At 47.9% G+C, this 16,361-nt stretch overlaps 1 protein-coding gene across 1 annotated transcript in view; it reads right to left on the bottom strand.

Annotated features, from left to right (window-relative positions):
* kmt2ca (lysine (K)-specific methyltransferase 2Ca) overlaps positions 1 to 16,361 on the bottom strand; it is a 91,070-nt gene that overhangs the window by 42,451 nt on the left and 32,258 nt on the right. Inside the window, exons 14-25 of the mRNA XM_084453845.1 lie at positions 13,225 to 13,368; positions 11,015 to 11,119; positions 10,719 to 10,823; positions 10,221 to 10,402; positions 9,282 to 9,446; positions 8,963 to 9,072; positions 8,444 to 8,521; positions 6,761 to 6,973; positions 4,741 to 4,869; positions 3,690 to 3,809; positions 3,157 to 3,287; positions 2,204 to 2,411 (exon numbers count right to left, since the gene is read on the bottom strand). Of these exons, the coding sequence (XP_084309971.1) occupies positions 2,204 to 2,411; positions 3,157 to 3,287; positions 3,690 to 3,809; positions 4,741 to 4,869; positions 6,761 to 6,973; positions 8,444 to 8,521; positions 8,963 to 9,072; positions 9,282 to 9,446; positions 10,221 to 10,402; positions 10,719 to 10,823; positions 11,015 to 11,119; positions 13,225 to 13,368 (1,690 nt within the window). The remainder of the gene's footprint in view (positions 1 to 2,203; positions 2,412 to 3,156; positions 3,288 to 3,689; positions 3,810 to 4,740; positions 4,870 to 6,760; positions 6,974 to 8,443; positions 8,522 to 8,962; positions 9,073 to 9,281; positions 9,447 to 10,220; positions 10,403 to 10,718; positions 10,824 to 11,014; positions 11,120 to 13,224; positions 13,369 to 16,361) is intronic.

The raw sequence follows: 16,361 nt of genomic DNA on the forward strand, positions 1-16,361 counted from the left end.
ATCTAGCTGGTATAAGCAGTCCCTTGTATTTCCATAGCAAGATTGCCTTCTGAGGTCAATCTGCCTGGTCTATGGATCAAATCTCCTTGATAAAGTGTTGCAAAGAAATTTCAAAGGTACTCACAGATGTAGGATGGTTGTGTCTTCAAGGCCGGAGGGTTTTGAAAGCAAGCTGCCGCTAATAAACATGTTTAATCTTTAGCTAAAACACAAATCGAAAATGCATTGACCGAACTGCCTTCTCTTCTTCTGTGTTTTTGCCATTGAGCTCAATGTTATTTGTTGCACTATAGCTTCAGACCAGCAGTGGCCGATAGCGAGCACTGCAATTGCTGGGCACACCACCCATGGCAGAAACATATTGGCCCAGTCCCAAAGTCCACCCGTACGGACTCACAGACTTTGAGGGCTTGAGGGCTTAGGGCTGTCCGACTGTCAAATTGTCAAGTGCATGAGGGCTTGTAGCACCCGATAATGTAATAATTAACTGATAATGTAATAACGCCTGATAATGTAATAAAAGTTTGACTTAACTCAATCGAAAATGTAATAAAACCTGATAATGTAATAACTTAACCAATAATGTAATAAAATGTCCTGACTGATAATGTAATACAATTTTTCTGATAATGTAATACCTTATTACATTATTGGTCAAATTATTACATTATCAGGTGGGTCTTTTTTTTCAAAACTGGTAACGTAATACTTGACTGATAATGTAATAATCTAAAAAAGCGAATGAATACCTGCTGTTAGGGTACTTTGTGGAATACTTTGGCATACGTTGTGGTACTTGTGGTATACTTTGGTGTGTCTTATGATACTTTGCAGTATACTTTGGGGTGCTTTGAGGTACTTTTGTGATATACTTTGGGGTACTCTGTGGTATACTTTGCAGTACTTTGCAGTACTTTTGTGGTATACTTTGGGGTACACATCAATACCTTGCAGTACTCTGCAGTATACTTTAGGGTACTTTGAGGTACTTTGATATTTTGCGGTAGTTTGCAGTAAATGTTGGGGTACGTTGGAGTACTTTGCGGTATGTCTCTGGTAGACATTCTGAGCCCTTTATGCCCCCTTTCCGTAAGTCTGCACTTCTGCAGACTTTGCCTAAGGGAATTATCCACAGTTCATATCGTTGTGACGTGAAATAGAGGGTTACCTGAAGAACGGCCAATAAACAAGCATGGACGGATCAACCAACCCTCGTTCACATTAAAAAACAAAATGTTTTCATGTTTTCAGCTGGACTTGCTTATCGGCACAAGTACCCTTACAATTATTTTGGTTTCAATATTTTTACGTACTCGCACTCAACCACTTACCAGGTGACGTCAATAAGTCTGTGAGGGTCCAGGGCTTGAGGGTTTAGGGATGACATTGGGATTGGACCATTGAGCTCAGTGGCAGAAACTCAGAAGAGAAGGCAGTTTAGTCAATGTATTTTCGACTTGTGTGTCTCTTAGCTAAAGATTAAACATGTTTATTAGCGACGGCTTGCTTTGAAAACCCTCCGGCCTTGAAGACACAACCCTCCTGCATCTGTGAGTACCTTCGAAATTTCTTGGGGACACTTTATCAAGGAGTTTTGATCCATAGACCAGGCAGATTGACCTCAGAAGGCAATCTTGCTATGGAAATACAAGGGACTGCGTATAGCAGCCATACCATAGTAGTAACACAGTCCCAAAAGGGGCCATGTGTGTACCTGCTGTTTGTGAGTTATACGTGTGTGTGTGTGTGTGTGTGTGTGTGTGTGTGTGTGTGTGTGTGTGTGTGTGTTTCGGTGTATTGAGAGCACAGATGCTGTGTGAGGACTAAGGATAAGCACACAAGGAAGAGCAGGGCAATGGGGACAAACAACAACAAAACAACAACAAAACAACAACAGCTGGAGAAACCGTGGATACAAACAGTTCACTTCTGCATTTGCTTGTGTTGCCCAGGACAATGACATCACCGTCATTGGTTTATCTGAGTTTTGAGTGGTTATATAAAAGATGGTGAGATGCGGTAACGGAGGAGGAGTGAGGGAGAGTCAGAGAGGGAGAGAGAGCGGTATAGTGTGTGTGCTGGAGGGGCAGAGAGAGAGAGAGAGAGAGAGAGAGAGAGAGAGAGAGAGACAGACAGAGAGAGCGAGAGAGAGAGAGAGAGAGAGAGACAGAGGTGTGTACAAGAGTCACGGTTGTGAACATACGTAGTCCTCCGCCAGCCTTGGACATGGGTGCGGGCGTGGCCGAGCTGAGGAGGGGGTCAGAGGACGGGTCGAGGAAGCGGGCATTGGCGGCGAGCTGTTTGGTCTCGACCCGAAGCCCCGAGGGGTCCTCGCATAAACCGACGGGTTCCAATCCTGACTTTCGTCTCTGCTTGTTCTTATCCAGCAGCTCTTTCCCGAAAAAGGCCTCCTGTAGTTGGGCAAAACACACCCACAAAATGAGTTAAGAACACACACACACAAATGTGCCTGGCTGCACAGTCGCTCGCTAGTTAAATAAGACGCTGACGCTCCTAGCATGTCTGGCGGCAGCAGAACTGTGACGGCTCCCCACTGGGACAGAGACATTAAACGCCTAATGCTCCAGCCCATCCATTATATATGAGACTGGGTCCTCTGGAGGGGAGGAGGAGGAGGAGGAGAGGAGGAGGAGGCAGGAGAAGGTGGGGGAGGAGATGGAGGAGGCTGGCGAGGAGGAGCAACAGCAAGAGTTTGAGATGTGACAGCTGGGTGTCTAATGCATGGCTGCCCGCCCACCGCTGTGCATGCTGGTCCCGTGGAGGCCCTTCATGTGACAAAGAGATCACCAGCGTTTCCGGCCACACACACACACACGCACACACAAGTACCCTATGCTTGCCCAAACACACACTGCTGTATCAGCACTTACGGTACACACATTCACAAACTCAAACACACACACACACAGACACACACACACACACACACACACACACACAAACACACACACACAAACACACACACACACACCCTTTTAACACAACACAGTACCTACTACTTTATCAACTAGAAAATGAAACACCTCATCCAATGTTATAATGTAAACAATGACGTTCCACAATGTTTTTATTCCAGGTCCGTTCCAGGTAATAGCCTGAGCCTTCCTATAGCTCTATTTATACAGTATCCCTCACCTGCAGGTACGAGGGGAAGGCCTCCTCCAGCTTGGTCTTCTGCTTGCGGTATCTCTTCCTGACCTTCTCCATTGCCTCAGGAGGTACGGGAGCGGGCTCCTCCGCAGGTACACCCTCTGCCTCTCTCCAACCTGACACACACACATACACAAAAACACGCACATGCTCAATGCCACCACCAAGATGGGGTCACATCCAGATCCCTATGTACGTATTTGTGAATGAAAATGGCAGTAATGTTTATCTCAAGATCACACGAATACACGCAAAGGGATTTTCTTCTTGAGAGCTCTCCGTTTACTACAGTACAGCATTTCAGCATTCCAGCGTTCCATTATTTTCACCTTGATCTGTAAAGACTTGATAGGTTTAAGCAAGATGGCACTCATTAGAGTGCAATGGTGGTTACAATCATCTCTTGCTTATACCTAACCAGTTCCTCCAGATCAAGTATCTTGGGGTCCTGGGGAATATTTCTGAACAGGCCTTTTTAGGGACAACCGAGCAGCAGAGCAGAGTAACTGAGCACCTACCTTCCTCCTTGCCCAGAGGGTTCTCTATTAAAGAACCTGTGGAATCCTTCCTGGACAGGGATCGTTTAGCTTTGCCTGGCCCCGCCTTGCACCTCTGGCGCACCATGAACCCACCAATACCTGGACCAGGGGAGAGGAAATCAGTTAGTCCAAAAATACACTAACACACACACATGCGCGCGCGCACACACACACAATGCTACAGTAGGTGACTTAATATAGCCAGTAGACAGACTCTAATTATGTGGGTCAGACAGCAGCAGCTCCATAGCATTCATCTTCATTACTCAGGAGCCCAACCTGTGTGTGTGTATATGTGCGTGCATGTGTGTACGTGTGCACACAACTCACCACCCAGCTAACCAACATGAAGGAGAGAGAAAGAGAGCAGAGAAGCGAGAAAGAGGGGCATTTCAGGTGAGGCTATTTCTGGGTGGTGTGTGTGAGGGTGTGACGGCCTCCTGGGTGTTGGAGCAGAAACAGCCTTGCTGGGGAGAGGGGGGAGAGAGTGAAGCGATAGAGAGAGAGAGAGGGAGCGATAGAGACGAGAGAGTCAAAGAGATAGTGGAGAGAGAGAGAGAGAGAGAGAGAGAGAGAGAGAATGAGCGAATAAAAAGATGAAGAGAAGAGATGATCTATGGGCAGAGACGGGTGGTGGATGGGTCAGTGGTATTTCTCATCCGACCAGAACTCCTGATGCAATGATAAACAAAGTCACAGGCTTCCTGAGGATTCAAGCGGCCGCAGTGGCAGGGAGCAGTGCACTGTGGGATGCTGCCGAGGAGGTCTGGGCGGGTCGGCCATTACACACTCCACTGGAGTGTCCGCTCACTCACTGATAACGGCGGGTTGCTGCCTCCCCACTCGCCTTTTCCTCCCTAATCCCTCTATTCCTCTCTCTCTCTCAACTCTCCATCTGTGTTTCCTCTCCTCCAGCAGTATCCCTCTCTTCCCTATGTGAAGCTACAGTGCAGCGCAGTCCATCAGTCCCTCCACCCCCCCCCCCCGTCGGAGCTGGCAAAGTACGGGTTCGGTTGGCATGGCAACGTACCGGGCCTGTACGGTTTCCTCTTCCTCTTCTTGTTGCCGTTGGCGACCTCCTCCCCCTTGGCGTCGTTGTCGGCGTGCGCCCGCTCGGGGCTGGAGTCCGACTTCACGTCGCAGTCCATCAGGTGTGCGTCTGTCGCGCACACGCACACGCACACACACACACACACACACACACACACACACACACACACACACACACCGAAAACAGCATAGAGAAAGAGAGGGGAGTGGATCAGCGATGACTGGCCTGAAATGGCATGGGGACTCACGGCATTATGCAATGAGGACTTGGACATTGCTTAATAGCATAACAGCTCAGCAGGCTGACGCCTCCTGCTGTGCAAGTAGAGGGGAGGAGAGCCCAGGCAAGCGTCATTAGCCCTCGTCTGACCCCTCACAGCCCTCACTTAAAAATGGATGGGCTTTAATTCAGTTAGAACAAGTCTCATTTTCTCTCCGACTCTGTCTGTCTCTCTCTCTCTCCCTCTCTCAGCTTCTGCTCCACCTGCTTCCTTTCTCTGTTTCTCTTCGGCTCGACCCTCTTCGTCTCTCTCTGCCTCCCCTCAGATCACTAGAGGGGCCTTCTGGCATAATAGCAGTCTAAAATACATATTTCCCAAAGCAAAAAGCACAAATGAAAAGATGTCGACCGACATTGATTTTGATGCGTTTTGATGCGGCATCTTTATGTTGACGTACCCATGCCAAGTCCCACATGTGAGTAGTATGGGGATGGCGGTTTGAAATCTCAAACCTCAAGCCTGCCTGCATTCATTCTTTCTCTGCCTCCCTCTCTCCTCTTCTGTCACCCCCTCTTCTTCTGCCCCTCTCCCGATCACCCCCTCTCCTCCCTCTCTTCCTACTACTGATTTAAAAGCCTCCCTCTTCTCCAAATCAAATTTATTACCTCGATTTGCCCTGACCCCCCCCCCCCCCCCCCCACCATCCCCCAGTCTCTATCCCTCCTTCTGCTACCTTGTCCTCCCTTTTCTGCTCCCTCTCTTCCAGGTTTTTTTTCCTGCCATCAATTTCACTCCCCCCCCACCATCTCTTTTCTAAGTAATCGGTTCCACTCAAAAAAGAAAAGGGTTTTTTTCTACTTTGCAATTCCATGCATTTGAAATCTCCCGATGATTGGAACATTCCTCTCCATCCAGTCTCCTCAACTCTCCTCTGATTAAAGACTATGACGAAAAGCTACGCAATTCCCTGTCCTTCTCAATCTAGTTTAGTGTGTCAACTCCAGGACATTTAAACATGAATGTCTATTTCCAGAGAACAATCAGGAACTCTTCCCTAAGAGAAAAGAAGGATGGGATTTTTTTTTCTTCTTTTTTTACAAAGTTTTTACATTTACAGTTGTGGTCACAAGTTTACCTACACTTGTAAAGAACATGTATGTCATGGCAGTCTTGAGTTTAACTCTTTTCTGTGATGGAGTGAGTGGAGAACTTTTGTCACAAAAAAATTCCTGAAGTTAGGTTCTTTTATGAATTTATTATGGGTCTAACCCTATTATATGGGATTTTTTACCGGATTATAATTGCCCCACCTGCAACACTTTATAGGATACATCAACTGTAATAATATTACAGTTGATGTATCCTATAAAGTGTTGCAGGTGGGGCAATTATAATGCAGTAAAAATCCAGTATAACAGGATATTATACACAGTATTGTATCTTTTAATGCGTACTGCTGCTACTGCATCAAATACTGCATGTACTGTATATGGATAGCCTACTAATCCCTCTTATCTAGTCCCTTGACCCGGAAGAGTTCAATGTTCCAGAGAAACTAGATGATTGATTGATTAGTTAATCAATTGTCTGATTGGTTGGTTAATTGGTTGACTGATTGCTGCAGGTTAGTGGCTATTAAGGTATAAACTACATTGATTCTGATGTTGTAGACCACAAGCTGACCTTTGTCCAGATCAGATTAATACAGTATAGACAGCAGACATTCCAGCAGGCCTCTATGATACTCAGTCTGATATCGACAGAGCTACAGTCTATTACCTCTGCAGTCGTCCAGGTCCCCGTCCCGGGACAGCTCAGAGTGGGGGTCCGGGGGGGTCTGGAGCACGGACACGCTGTTCTGGTTGATGATCTTCAGCTTCAGCTTGGGTTTGGACCGGCGGCGGCGCGATGAGGTCACAGACAGGCCCTGCAGCTGGCACAGCCCAGTCTCCGTCAGACAAACGCCGTCCTGCGTGTATGTCTTCTGGTGCTCTGGGGGAATAGAATTAAGTTCTATTGTTATTTCTACTGTAGCATCTATTGTAAGCTCTACTTTCTACTGTAGCATCTACTCTGGCACAGATTGACAGACACTTCTTTCTGAACCAATGTGGTACAATTTACTGTGTAACAGTGAATATATATATAAACAGTATATAACATATATTATATATAATAAATAATATCCCCCCCCAAAGAAAAAATAAAATAAAATAACAGGAGTATGGTAAAAGACTGATCTGATGTGCGCGACTAGTCGTTTAAATGACTAAACAGTACAGCTTTTCGTTTAAGAAATAATAGTCCATTAAACGAAATATAATAGAATCAGATAAAAATATATATATAAAGATTTATAAAAATACTTAAATAATTAGTCACATCATTCATTCATCTGCGCAATCCCTATTGTTTATGCTGCGTTCCTTTTGTATGGGAGCTCCGGATTTGACATCCTCAGTCTTTAATATTATAGTAATTTAACTTATGCTATTCAATGATCAGGGGTGCACGGCACATTGCCACTAAAGTGTGCTCATATTAATTAATGTAAGCTAATCATTTGGTTTGTGAAAGTCAAGACGTGACGGAAATCTGTGCAACAATGGGCTATGACTAGATTCCAAGAGGCGCGCTTGCTTTCACAGCCTAAATGCCGAGTTGAACCCTGAAGGAGGCAGACCATTAAATTAGCAAAACATAGGTTTATGCATACTAGTATACATCCAAGCAACTGTCACAAAGTACCCCGAGTTTTAAATAGCCAAACCAGACTTGGAGCGAGATGCGCAACGAGTGAAAATTGGCTTCCGCTGAATGTTGGTTAGATAATGTGGAAAGATAGAGGAACTTTATTGCAGACACACAGGTCCATATAAAACATATATATATAACACTTTCATAAATGTACAATTCGTCTAGGCTATTTTTTGCACAGTAGGTTATTATTTCTTTCACTTTATTATTTGCATCATTCTTTGTGGACCAATGTTTGAATAAATTTGCCTTTGAACGTTATTGCCCTCTCTGACATCCGCGGTCTTAACTGTATGTGAAATCTAGTTTTAGCCTACTGAAACATTACAGGCTATAGGCTAGCCTACTCTTCTTCAATTAAACAAAATAAATCTCATTGATATCTTTGCTAATAAGCTGTAAGGACAGGCTGAACTACTGTTTTGCACTGGCAAACAAATTAGAGTGTGTGACAGCCCTGCGCAATGCGTGCAAATTGGCTGCCGCTGAGTGGTTGGGAAACATCAAGAATAGTCATGCATCTTAGCTTGCAGAGTTTGAGAAACATCCTCAATTTGTCTAACTAACACTTGTTGTAGAAACTTGGGAATCCTGTTTTAGACTAGTCGTGTAATCGGTTACAAAACCACCGTCTAGTCGTCAGTGAAAATAGTCGCTGCGCACATCCCTAGTTGGATCCGGATGTGTCTGGGTTCTCTACTGTACCTGGTTCTCTCATTCTGGACACAATCTGGGCCATGATTGGTGGATCCTTACCATCCATCAGCATCCCTGCTACCTTGCCTGGGAGAGAAAACCGAGAACACTTTGTTTTACATCTTTTTTTTCTTTTCAATTCAGACTCACTCAGAAGAAGCAGGGCCAGGAATAAAGTGAGGAGCCAGTGTTTGCTGAATCATTATTCATTTATTATTCCCTCATTCCCCAAATAGAACAGTCTCTAAACTCTCTACTTCCTCTATATCACCCCCTCCTAGACCGAGAGGACATCCTCCTCGGTACCTTAATAAAAAGCCATAATTCCAAAAGCCTCAGCAGTGTACTAAACAGTTTAAACTGGTCAATTGAGAAACAGATCTGTTTCCCCAGCGCTTCGTTCCATAAATGTATGAAGGCTTCTTGACCCTTAAGTTGTATCCCTACGGAGACTGGATGTAGTGTGAGTGTGTGTGTGTGTGTGTGTGTGTGTGTGTGTGTGTGTGTGTGTGTGTCTGTGTGTCTCACCGTGCGAGGGCAGGCAGGCTGCTCTACACAGGGAACATTCGAACCCGTCGTCTGCGGCAATCTCCACCTCCTCGTCTGTGTTCAGCCCCTGGCAGCTCGCATGGACCCACCTGGCACAGCACGGTGGTTAGATTATAATACACTAGCACGCACACGCACGCACACACGCACGCACGCACACACGCACACACACACACACACACACGACTACAGTAGTGCCTACTCATAGACCCCTAACCCATACCATCTCTCGTCACCAGTGCTCCAACAATAACAGTAATAATAATACTATCTATCTTGGTCGGCGCCCGCTGCCCACCTGTCACATAGGCGGCACTGCAGGATGAGCTCATCCTCCCGGTAGCCCCGGACGCAGAGCGGGCAGAGCTCCAGGCTGGCACAGGGGCCGCAGCGGGTGTAGTTGTTCAGCCACTCACACCCCTGGCCTGGGGAGGTGGCCCCGCACTGGGTACAGGACACACACCTGGAGGGGGGGGGTGTAGGTTGGAGGGGGAGAGAGAGAGAGAGAGAGAGAGGGAGTGGGGGGGGGGGGGGGCACAAGGTTAGTAAGGGTTGAAAATGGTAATCAATACACACGCATGCACGCACGCACACGAACGCACACACACTTGCTCTGGGATCCCTGGTCGCCCAGATCGCGGAGTCGATAGAGCAGACAGCCGTGTTTGACTGGGGAGAACAGCTAAGGTAACATCCTACCTGACCAGCCCTGTGGGACTACCTCCATTCAGGCCTGACAGCTGTTAAACCCTGCTCCAGACAGGGAGAGAGAGAGAGAGAGAGAGAGAGAGAGAGAGAGAGAGAGAGAGAGAGAGAGGAGAGAGAGAGAGAGAGAGAGAGAGACGGAGAGAGAGACAGAGACAGAGACAGAGCGAGAGAGAGAGAGAGAGAGAGAAACAGTAAGATAGACAGATGTACAGGTCGTCATGGACGGGGAGGCACAGATAAGTAGAGAGTGAGGACAGGGAGAGAAAGAGTGGACGGACAGATTGAAAGAAAGAGAACGAGGGAGAGGGGTGAAAGCAAGAGAGAGAGAGAGACAGGCAGACAGAGAGTGAAGATAGGACAAAGAAAGAGAGAGAGAGAGAGAGAGGACAAAGAAAGAGAGAGAGAGAGAGAGAGAGAGAGAGAGAGAGAGAGAGAGAAACAAGTAGGAGGGAGGTACCAGCGGGATGTGGAGACAACCCTTCTGAACTCCCTACTGGCTGCTGCCGTTTGACTGACAGGCGCTACGCACCACTTGCACTTCCAGCTGCCCTTGGGCACGGTGAGGAGGGGCGGGTCCAGGCAGTAGGTGTGGTAGCTGATGTCGCAGTCGTCACACAGCAGCAGGCGCCCGGGGTCGCTGGCCTCGCCGCACGCCTCGCACACGGTGCACTCCAGACAACGCCAGCCTTTATTCAGCACCACACGCGTGATCTGGACCCCGGAGAGGCCAGTGAAAGGCCGGTGATCAGTCAATTAACCCGTCAATTCAATGCAATCAATCAATCGATCCAGAAAGTACTTAACCAGTCAATGATCCTATCAATCAATAATTTTGTCTTCCAACGATCATGGCACTACAGTACTCCACAACAGTCTGAAGTCAGATATATATATATATATATTTTTTTTTTTTATAAGATTGGTGTACTCGTGAGCTTTTAGACCAATCCCAAGCTTTTAAATCCACAGGGGACCGGGTTGGAGGATGGGAAGCAGGCGTGAGGACGCGTGGTTAGGGGCGCCTCACCTTGATGTTGACGCAGAACGGGTGGTAGCACTGTCCACACTGGCAGCAGGCCAGCAGTCGGCCCTCGGCCCCCTGGCCAAAGCTACCGCACACCACGCACATGTCCTGAGAGGGGAGGGGGGGGGGCAGAGGAGTCAGGAAGAGTAGTTTGTATCAGCATTACTTACTTAGCATCATCATCGTCGTTGTTACAGTACCTCATGGTGTTGTTGACATGTTCACACACACACACACACGCACGCACGCACACACACGCACACACACACACACACACACACGCGCGCGCAAGGCCTCACCTGTCTGAGGGTGAAGTGGTCGGATGTTGAGAACATGACCACAGTGTTGTGCATGCTGTTCTCTTCCTCCTCCTTTATCACGTAAGGCTGTTCCATCATGAGGGCCTGGGGGAAGGGGGGGGGGGCACAACACGACCATCAAATGACCATTACACAACGTCTTCACTCGACCACCACATACCCTCACACCACACGACCATCAAATCACTGTTATCCAGCCTTCACTAAACTAACACTCAACCTTCATAGGCGCAGCCACAACAACCCCACTGTGAATCTAGACTCAGGGGTATAGTGTAGCTATAGATAAGTCACCAGACAGACAGGCCTCATGTCAATATGTCAATATGATGCTGTTAGTTAGTTAGTCAGTCAGCAGGACAATCATACAAGGCCAATTAGAAGTATGGTCCATTTCCCTGTCTGTGTGTTGGGTACAGGCTGTACACTATCCAGTCACAGTCTTGCCTAACGCCGACAGAAGCCTTTGGATCCAATCAGGACAGAATCACTGACAGAGACAGACTTTACCTAGTGGGAGTGTTTGTGTGTGTTTGCTTAGGTAAGCAATGTTTGCATAGCTATATATACTGTCATTCATTCTGCTGGCGCAAAATGAGACATCCACATCTTCCACGTGTTCTAAGAGTCTAGCCTATATAGGAGGCCAACACGCACGCACGCTGGCACACACAGACACACACACATACACACACACAGACACACAGACACACAGACACACACGCACACACACACACCCCTACTCTCTCTAATCACTCTCTCTCTCACGCACACAAGCAGCATGTCTGGGCCTGACTGCCCTGTTTTCTTGTTATTGTGGGGGCGCGCAGAGCTCAGCGCCCATCTAAGCACATTTACTCACTGTATGATTCATGTATGGAGATATGGGATTGTATTATTCTTATTAATTTATTTAACCTCCATTTAACCAGGAAGTCCTGCTGAGATGTAGAAATCACGTTTGCAAGCAGCAAATGAGGATGTGTAGAGGGACAGGAAGTGGTGTAGACAGGAGAGAGGGATGGAGGGTGGAGGTTACGGGGATGGAAGGATGAGGGGGATGGAGGGAGGGAAGGAGGGATGGAGACGGAGGAAGGGAGAGGGCGCCATACCCCCGGGGTCACGGTGAGGTTGGGGTCGGCCTTCAGTCTGGAGCGGCCCCGCCCCCCTCGTCCTGATAGGTTGGCTCCCCTGGGTCTCCGCCTACCTGGGAAGCCTGAGCCCCGCCCCTGAGAGAGAGAGAGAGAGAGAGAGAGAGAGAGAGAGAGAGAGAGAGAGAGGGTTAGGGCAGAGCAAGAGGAAATAGATATGGAGAAGAAAGGGGCAGAAGTGAACAGAGCATGAGAGTGTGAAGGAAAATATATGTAATTAATGCCTAATATCTACACATTCCTTAGCATTCTATCATCACTGACTTATGCATAGACACATCTAGCCTGGAGCAGTCCCCGGGAGGATAGGAAAACACACACAGATATAGACTCAAACACACACGCACACACCACTATATTAACACCTCAAAAAGGGAGAATTCACATTAGACACTGCTCATACATTTTAACACACAGACTCGGAATGTCCCTTTAAATAATATGTGGTCTGCTGAATATATGCATGAGGCAGAGATGGGCGAAGCAAGGGAGAAGAAAAATAAACAATTTTTTTTTAGGTCACATCCCTTTTCCATTTCTCACCGGACACACAGTCACTCTTAATTACCTTACCACAGCCCTTCTCCCCTATTCCTCCACTCCTTGGGGCTCAGCCCTCCCTCCCTTACTCCCTCCCTCCCTCCCTCCCTCCCACCATCATCAACCCCCCTCCCTCCTCATCCCCCATCTCCCTGACCTTATCCTCCACTCCTCTCTCTGCCCTCTCTCCCTTCCATCCAACCGCCCTCACCTCTCTTCTAATCACTCCCCCAACCATCTTCCATTCCATCAGCTCTCCTGCCCCCCCCCATCTCCCCCTCCTCCCTCCCTCTGCCCACCCGCCTCACCCCCCATCGGGATAATCTGACAGACAGACAGAGAGAGAGCAAGTAGGAAAGGTTGCGGCAAAGGTCTTTGTGTGTGTGTGTGTGTGTGTGTGTGTGTGTGTGTGTGTGTGTGTGTGTGTGTGTGTGTGTGTGTGTGTGTGTGTGTGTGTGTGTGTGCATGTGTGTGCGTGTGTGTTCCTCCGTGGTTTACCACTCTCATGCTCCAGACGGAGGCCTCCAGGGGGGGCCTGGTTCTAGGGCTGTCCCTGTCCCACCCTCCCTCCCCAGGCTGCTGCTCCTGCTGCTGGGGCCATGAGGGGGGGCTCCCCGCCCTGCGAGGGCTCCAACATGCTCCCTACCGGGGGGTGGGGGGGGGGTGGTGAGGATAGGGAGGGAGTGTTGGGGGGGGCAGGGAGAGGAGGGAAGAGGTGGCGGAGGGGGTGTGTGGGTGTGGGGGGGGGGGTGAGGATAGGGAGGGAGTGTTGTGTGTGGGGGGGGGGGTGAGAATAGGGAGGGAGTGTTGTGGGGGGGGGGGGGGTGAGGAGGGAAGAGGTGGCGGGATGGGAGAGGAGGATGGGGAAATGGGGAGGGAGGGTTGGGGGAGAGGGGGGGGGGACAAAATGCAGTACACATAAATGCAACAGCCACAAACAAAGAAACAAAAGTCGAGCGAAAAAAAGGACAGGCAAACAGAAGAATGTTAAACAGAAACAGGCAAAAACCAAACAAATCACATCACATCACAGAGAGACCTGAACAGGAGAGAGGAGAGTTTTCGAAATTTTACACCTCAATTCGGAGATGCAGTCCGCCTCAGGTGACGTCAGCTTTGGGTAATCTACTGGATTCTAGAAATTCAAGTACACATTGAACGTGCCGTCGCCCCCCCCATGATGCATGTCGTCAGCGTGTCCAGTTGTTAAATGTGTAAGTGGAGTGGGTTTTTTCTAGTTTAGATTTATCTATAGAGCCAGCATAAAGGCCCATCATATTTTTTGTTGTGTCTAAAATGTGCATTTATTCAAAAGCAGTGAATTAAAATATCGCTTCTCGCTCGGAGAGACATCTGTTCAGAGTTTATTGTTCAAACGGCAACCTCAGTCAATGAACGCAGAACACCAGAGAACACAGAGGCTTTGAGGTGCTGCGTGCGTCGAGCCATTCAGGGAGGCTCCTTACATCACGAGCCTCTCACCCAACGCCTGCCTCAACGCCAACCACAGAACTAGAGAGCGCTGCCCTGCACTGTCCGTCTAAAACCCCACATACTCCCCATCTAACGGCATGACCAGCTTTGTCACGGTTGGAAAACATATTATGATGTGAACATAAGGACGTCGACTACATCTAATAAGTGTACCCACAAGGCACCTGACCCCGATACTAAGATATTAGAAACCTAACACAAACAAGTACCAAACGAGCTGAACACCTCAAGCTCTGAACTCTGTGTATTTAGAAAGTAGACTGGGCTCCTGTCTTGAGTAGAATAGACTGCACTTTTACTGACATCAATATTTTACTGACACCAAGCACAGTTCTTTTTATGTACATATCAAAATGTCCTTGGCAATGGAAAAAATGAAGCGGCGAGCGCCCCCAGCTGGTGGGCTCTGGTTATGTGACGGCTGGAACGAACGCACGCACACACAAACTAATGCACAAGGGTCAGTCTAATTAATAGCCCCACCTTCGATATCATCGGGTTGGGGGCATAAAGGAAGAGTGGACGTCCATGGGATTAGATGTGGACCTCTGTTTGCGCAAGTATCACGAAGTTGAAAGGTCACTGTGTTTAAAAGGCCAACAACACTGTACTGACGATGACAAAGGCATCATCCAATAAAAACCTTCCGTCTTTCATCTGAGGCCTCGGCAACAGCGCTACAGGCCCCTGCCGTCAGACAGGCCGGTTGCCATGGCAGCCGGCGAGGGTGTAGTTTATTGGTTTGTTGACAGAAACAAAGTGAGATTATGTCAGTGCGAGCACACCGCCGCAATGTCGGAGATAAACACGGCAATGATTGCTGCGGGAATTCAATATTAAAACCATCTCAGGGAGCGTTTTAGCTTGTTAAGACATTCTAATTGCCATGGAGACCACAGCCAATGTAATTAGTCTCAATAACGCTGGCACTGTAGCAACAGGAGCGCTTCCCTCACCGCTGTTTTTTTGTTTTACAAAACGGAATAGTTTTGGGGGTGTAAATAATAGATAAACTATCTAACTAAGCGCCGGGGGTTTGCTTTGCCATTCCTTTGCTCCCCTCCTCCTGTGTGTGTTCCTGTGCGTCTTTCTCTTCCTCTCAGACGTGTTCAGTTCTGTCTCAAACCTCTGATTGAACATCCAACACTCAATGAAACGGTAGCAATTGTGTCAGCATTCACTTGTAATAAGACAACTCAAAACAGGCAATATAAAAAATGATAAGGGGGAAAAATAAGATGAGGCAAAACATTCCTAATCCATTCTGTGCTCTGTTAATGTAGAATAAGAGTTAAACGTAGGCCGTCATTCACAGTGAACCAGAACAGGCTCATGCAGTCTCCAAGCACATGCTGACGGTGAAGCATGCGCTCATTACATAATGGTTTTAGACTACACAGCTAAGAGACGAGGAGAGAGAAGGGAAGAAAGGAAGATAAGAGAGAAGGAAGGATGAGGGAGATAGAGAGAGATGGACAGGGCAGAGGAGTCTACTGGCAGAAAGGGATGTGATCTTCTCTGCATCCTGGTCCTGTTCCTTTACCGTATGATGGACCCACAAAATCAGTCTCACTGGTCTTAGTTCTCTAGATATTGTTCAGGTTTATCAAGCCACAGTCAGTTACCATGTCATTTCAGCGGATTCCTTAAAGATAAACTTCAAACTGTGTCCCTCCACTGATCCATGTCAGTTGGATCTTTAACTGGGCACCTCTCCATTGTTGAACAATCACTGTACCTTTCTACTGCTCCCATCTATACTTGTACAGAGAGACAGAAACCTCAGCAGCACCAGTCTGTAAATGCTAGGTAGGGCTTTAACTAGGGATGAGGTTTAGCTAGGGATGAGGTTTAGGTAGGAAGGGCTTTAGCAAGGGATGAGGTTTAGCTAGGGATGAGGTTTGGCTTGGGATGAGGTCAGAATCAGAAAGCTTTTATTAGCAGGTTTAGCTAGGGATGAGGTTCAGCTAGGAAGGGCTTTTGCTAGGGACAAGGTGTAGCTAGGTACAGGGTTCAGCTAGGACAGGGTTTGGCTAGGGATGAGGTTCAGCTACGGATGGGGTTGAGTTAGGGACAGGGTTTCTCTCTCTCTCTCTCTCTCACTCACTCACTCACTCATACACACACACGTACGCACAAAC

Source organism: Borostomias antarcticus (assembly GCF_949987555.1).
Source record: "Borostomias antarcticus genome assembly, chromosome: 2".
Taxonomy (NCBI): Eukaryota; Metazoa; Chordata; class Actinopteri; order Stomiiformes; family Stomiidae; genus Borostomias; species Borostomias antarcticus.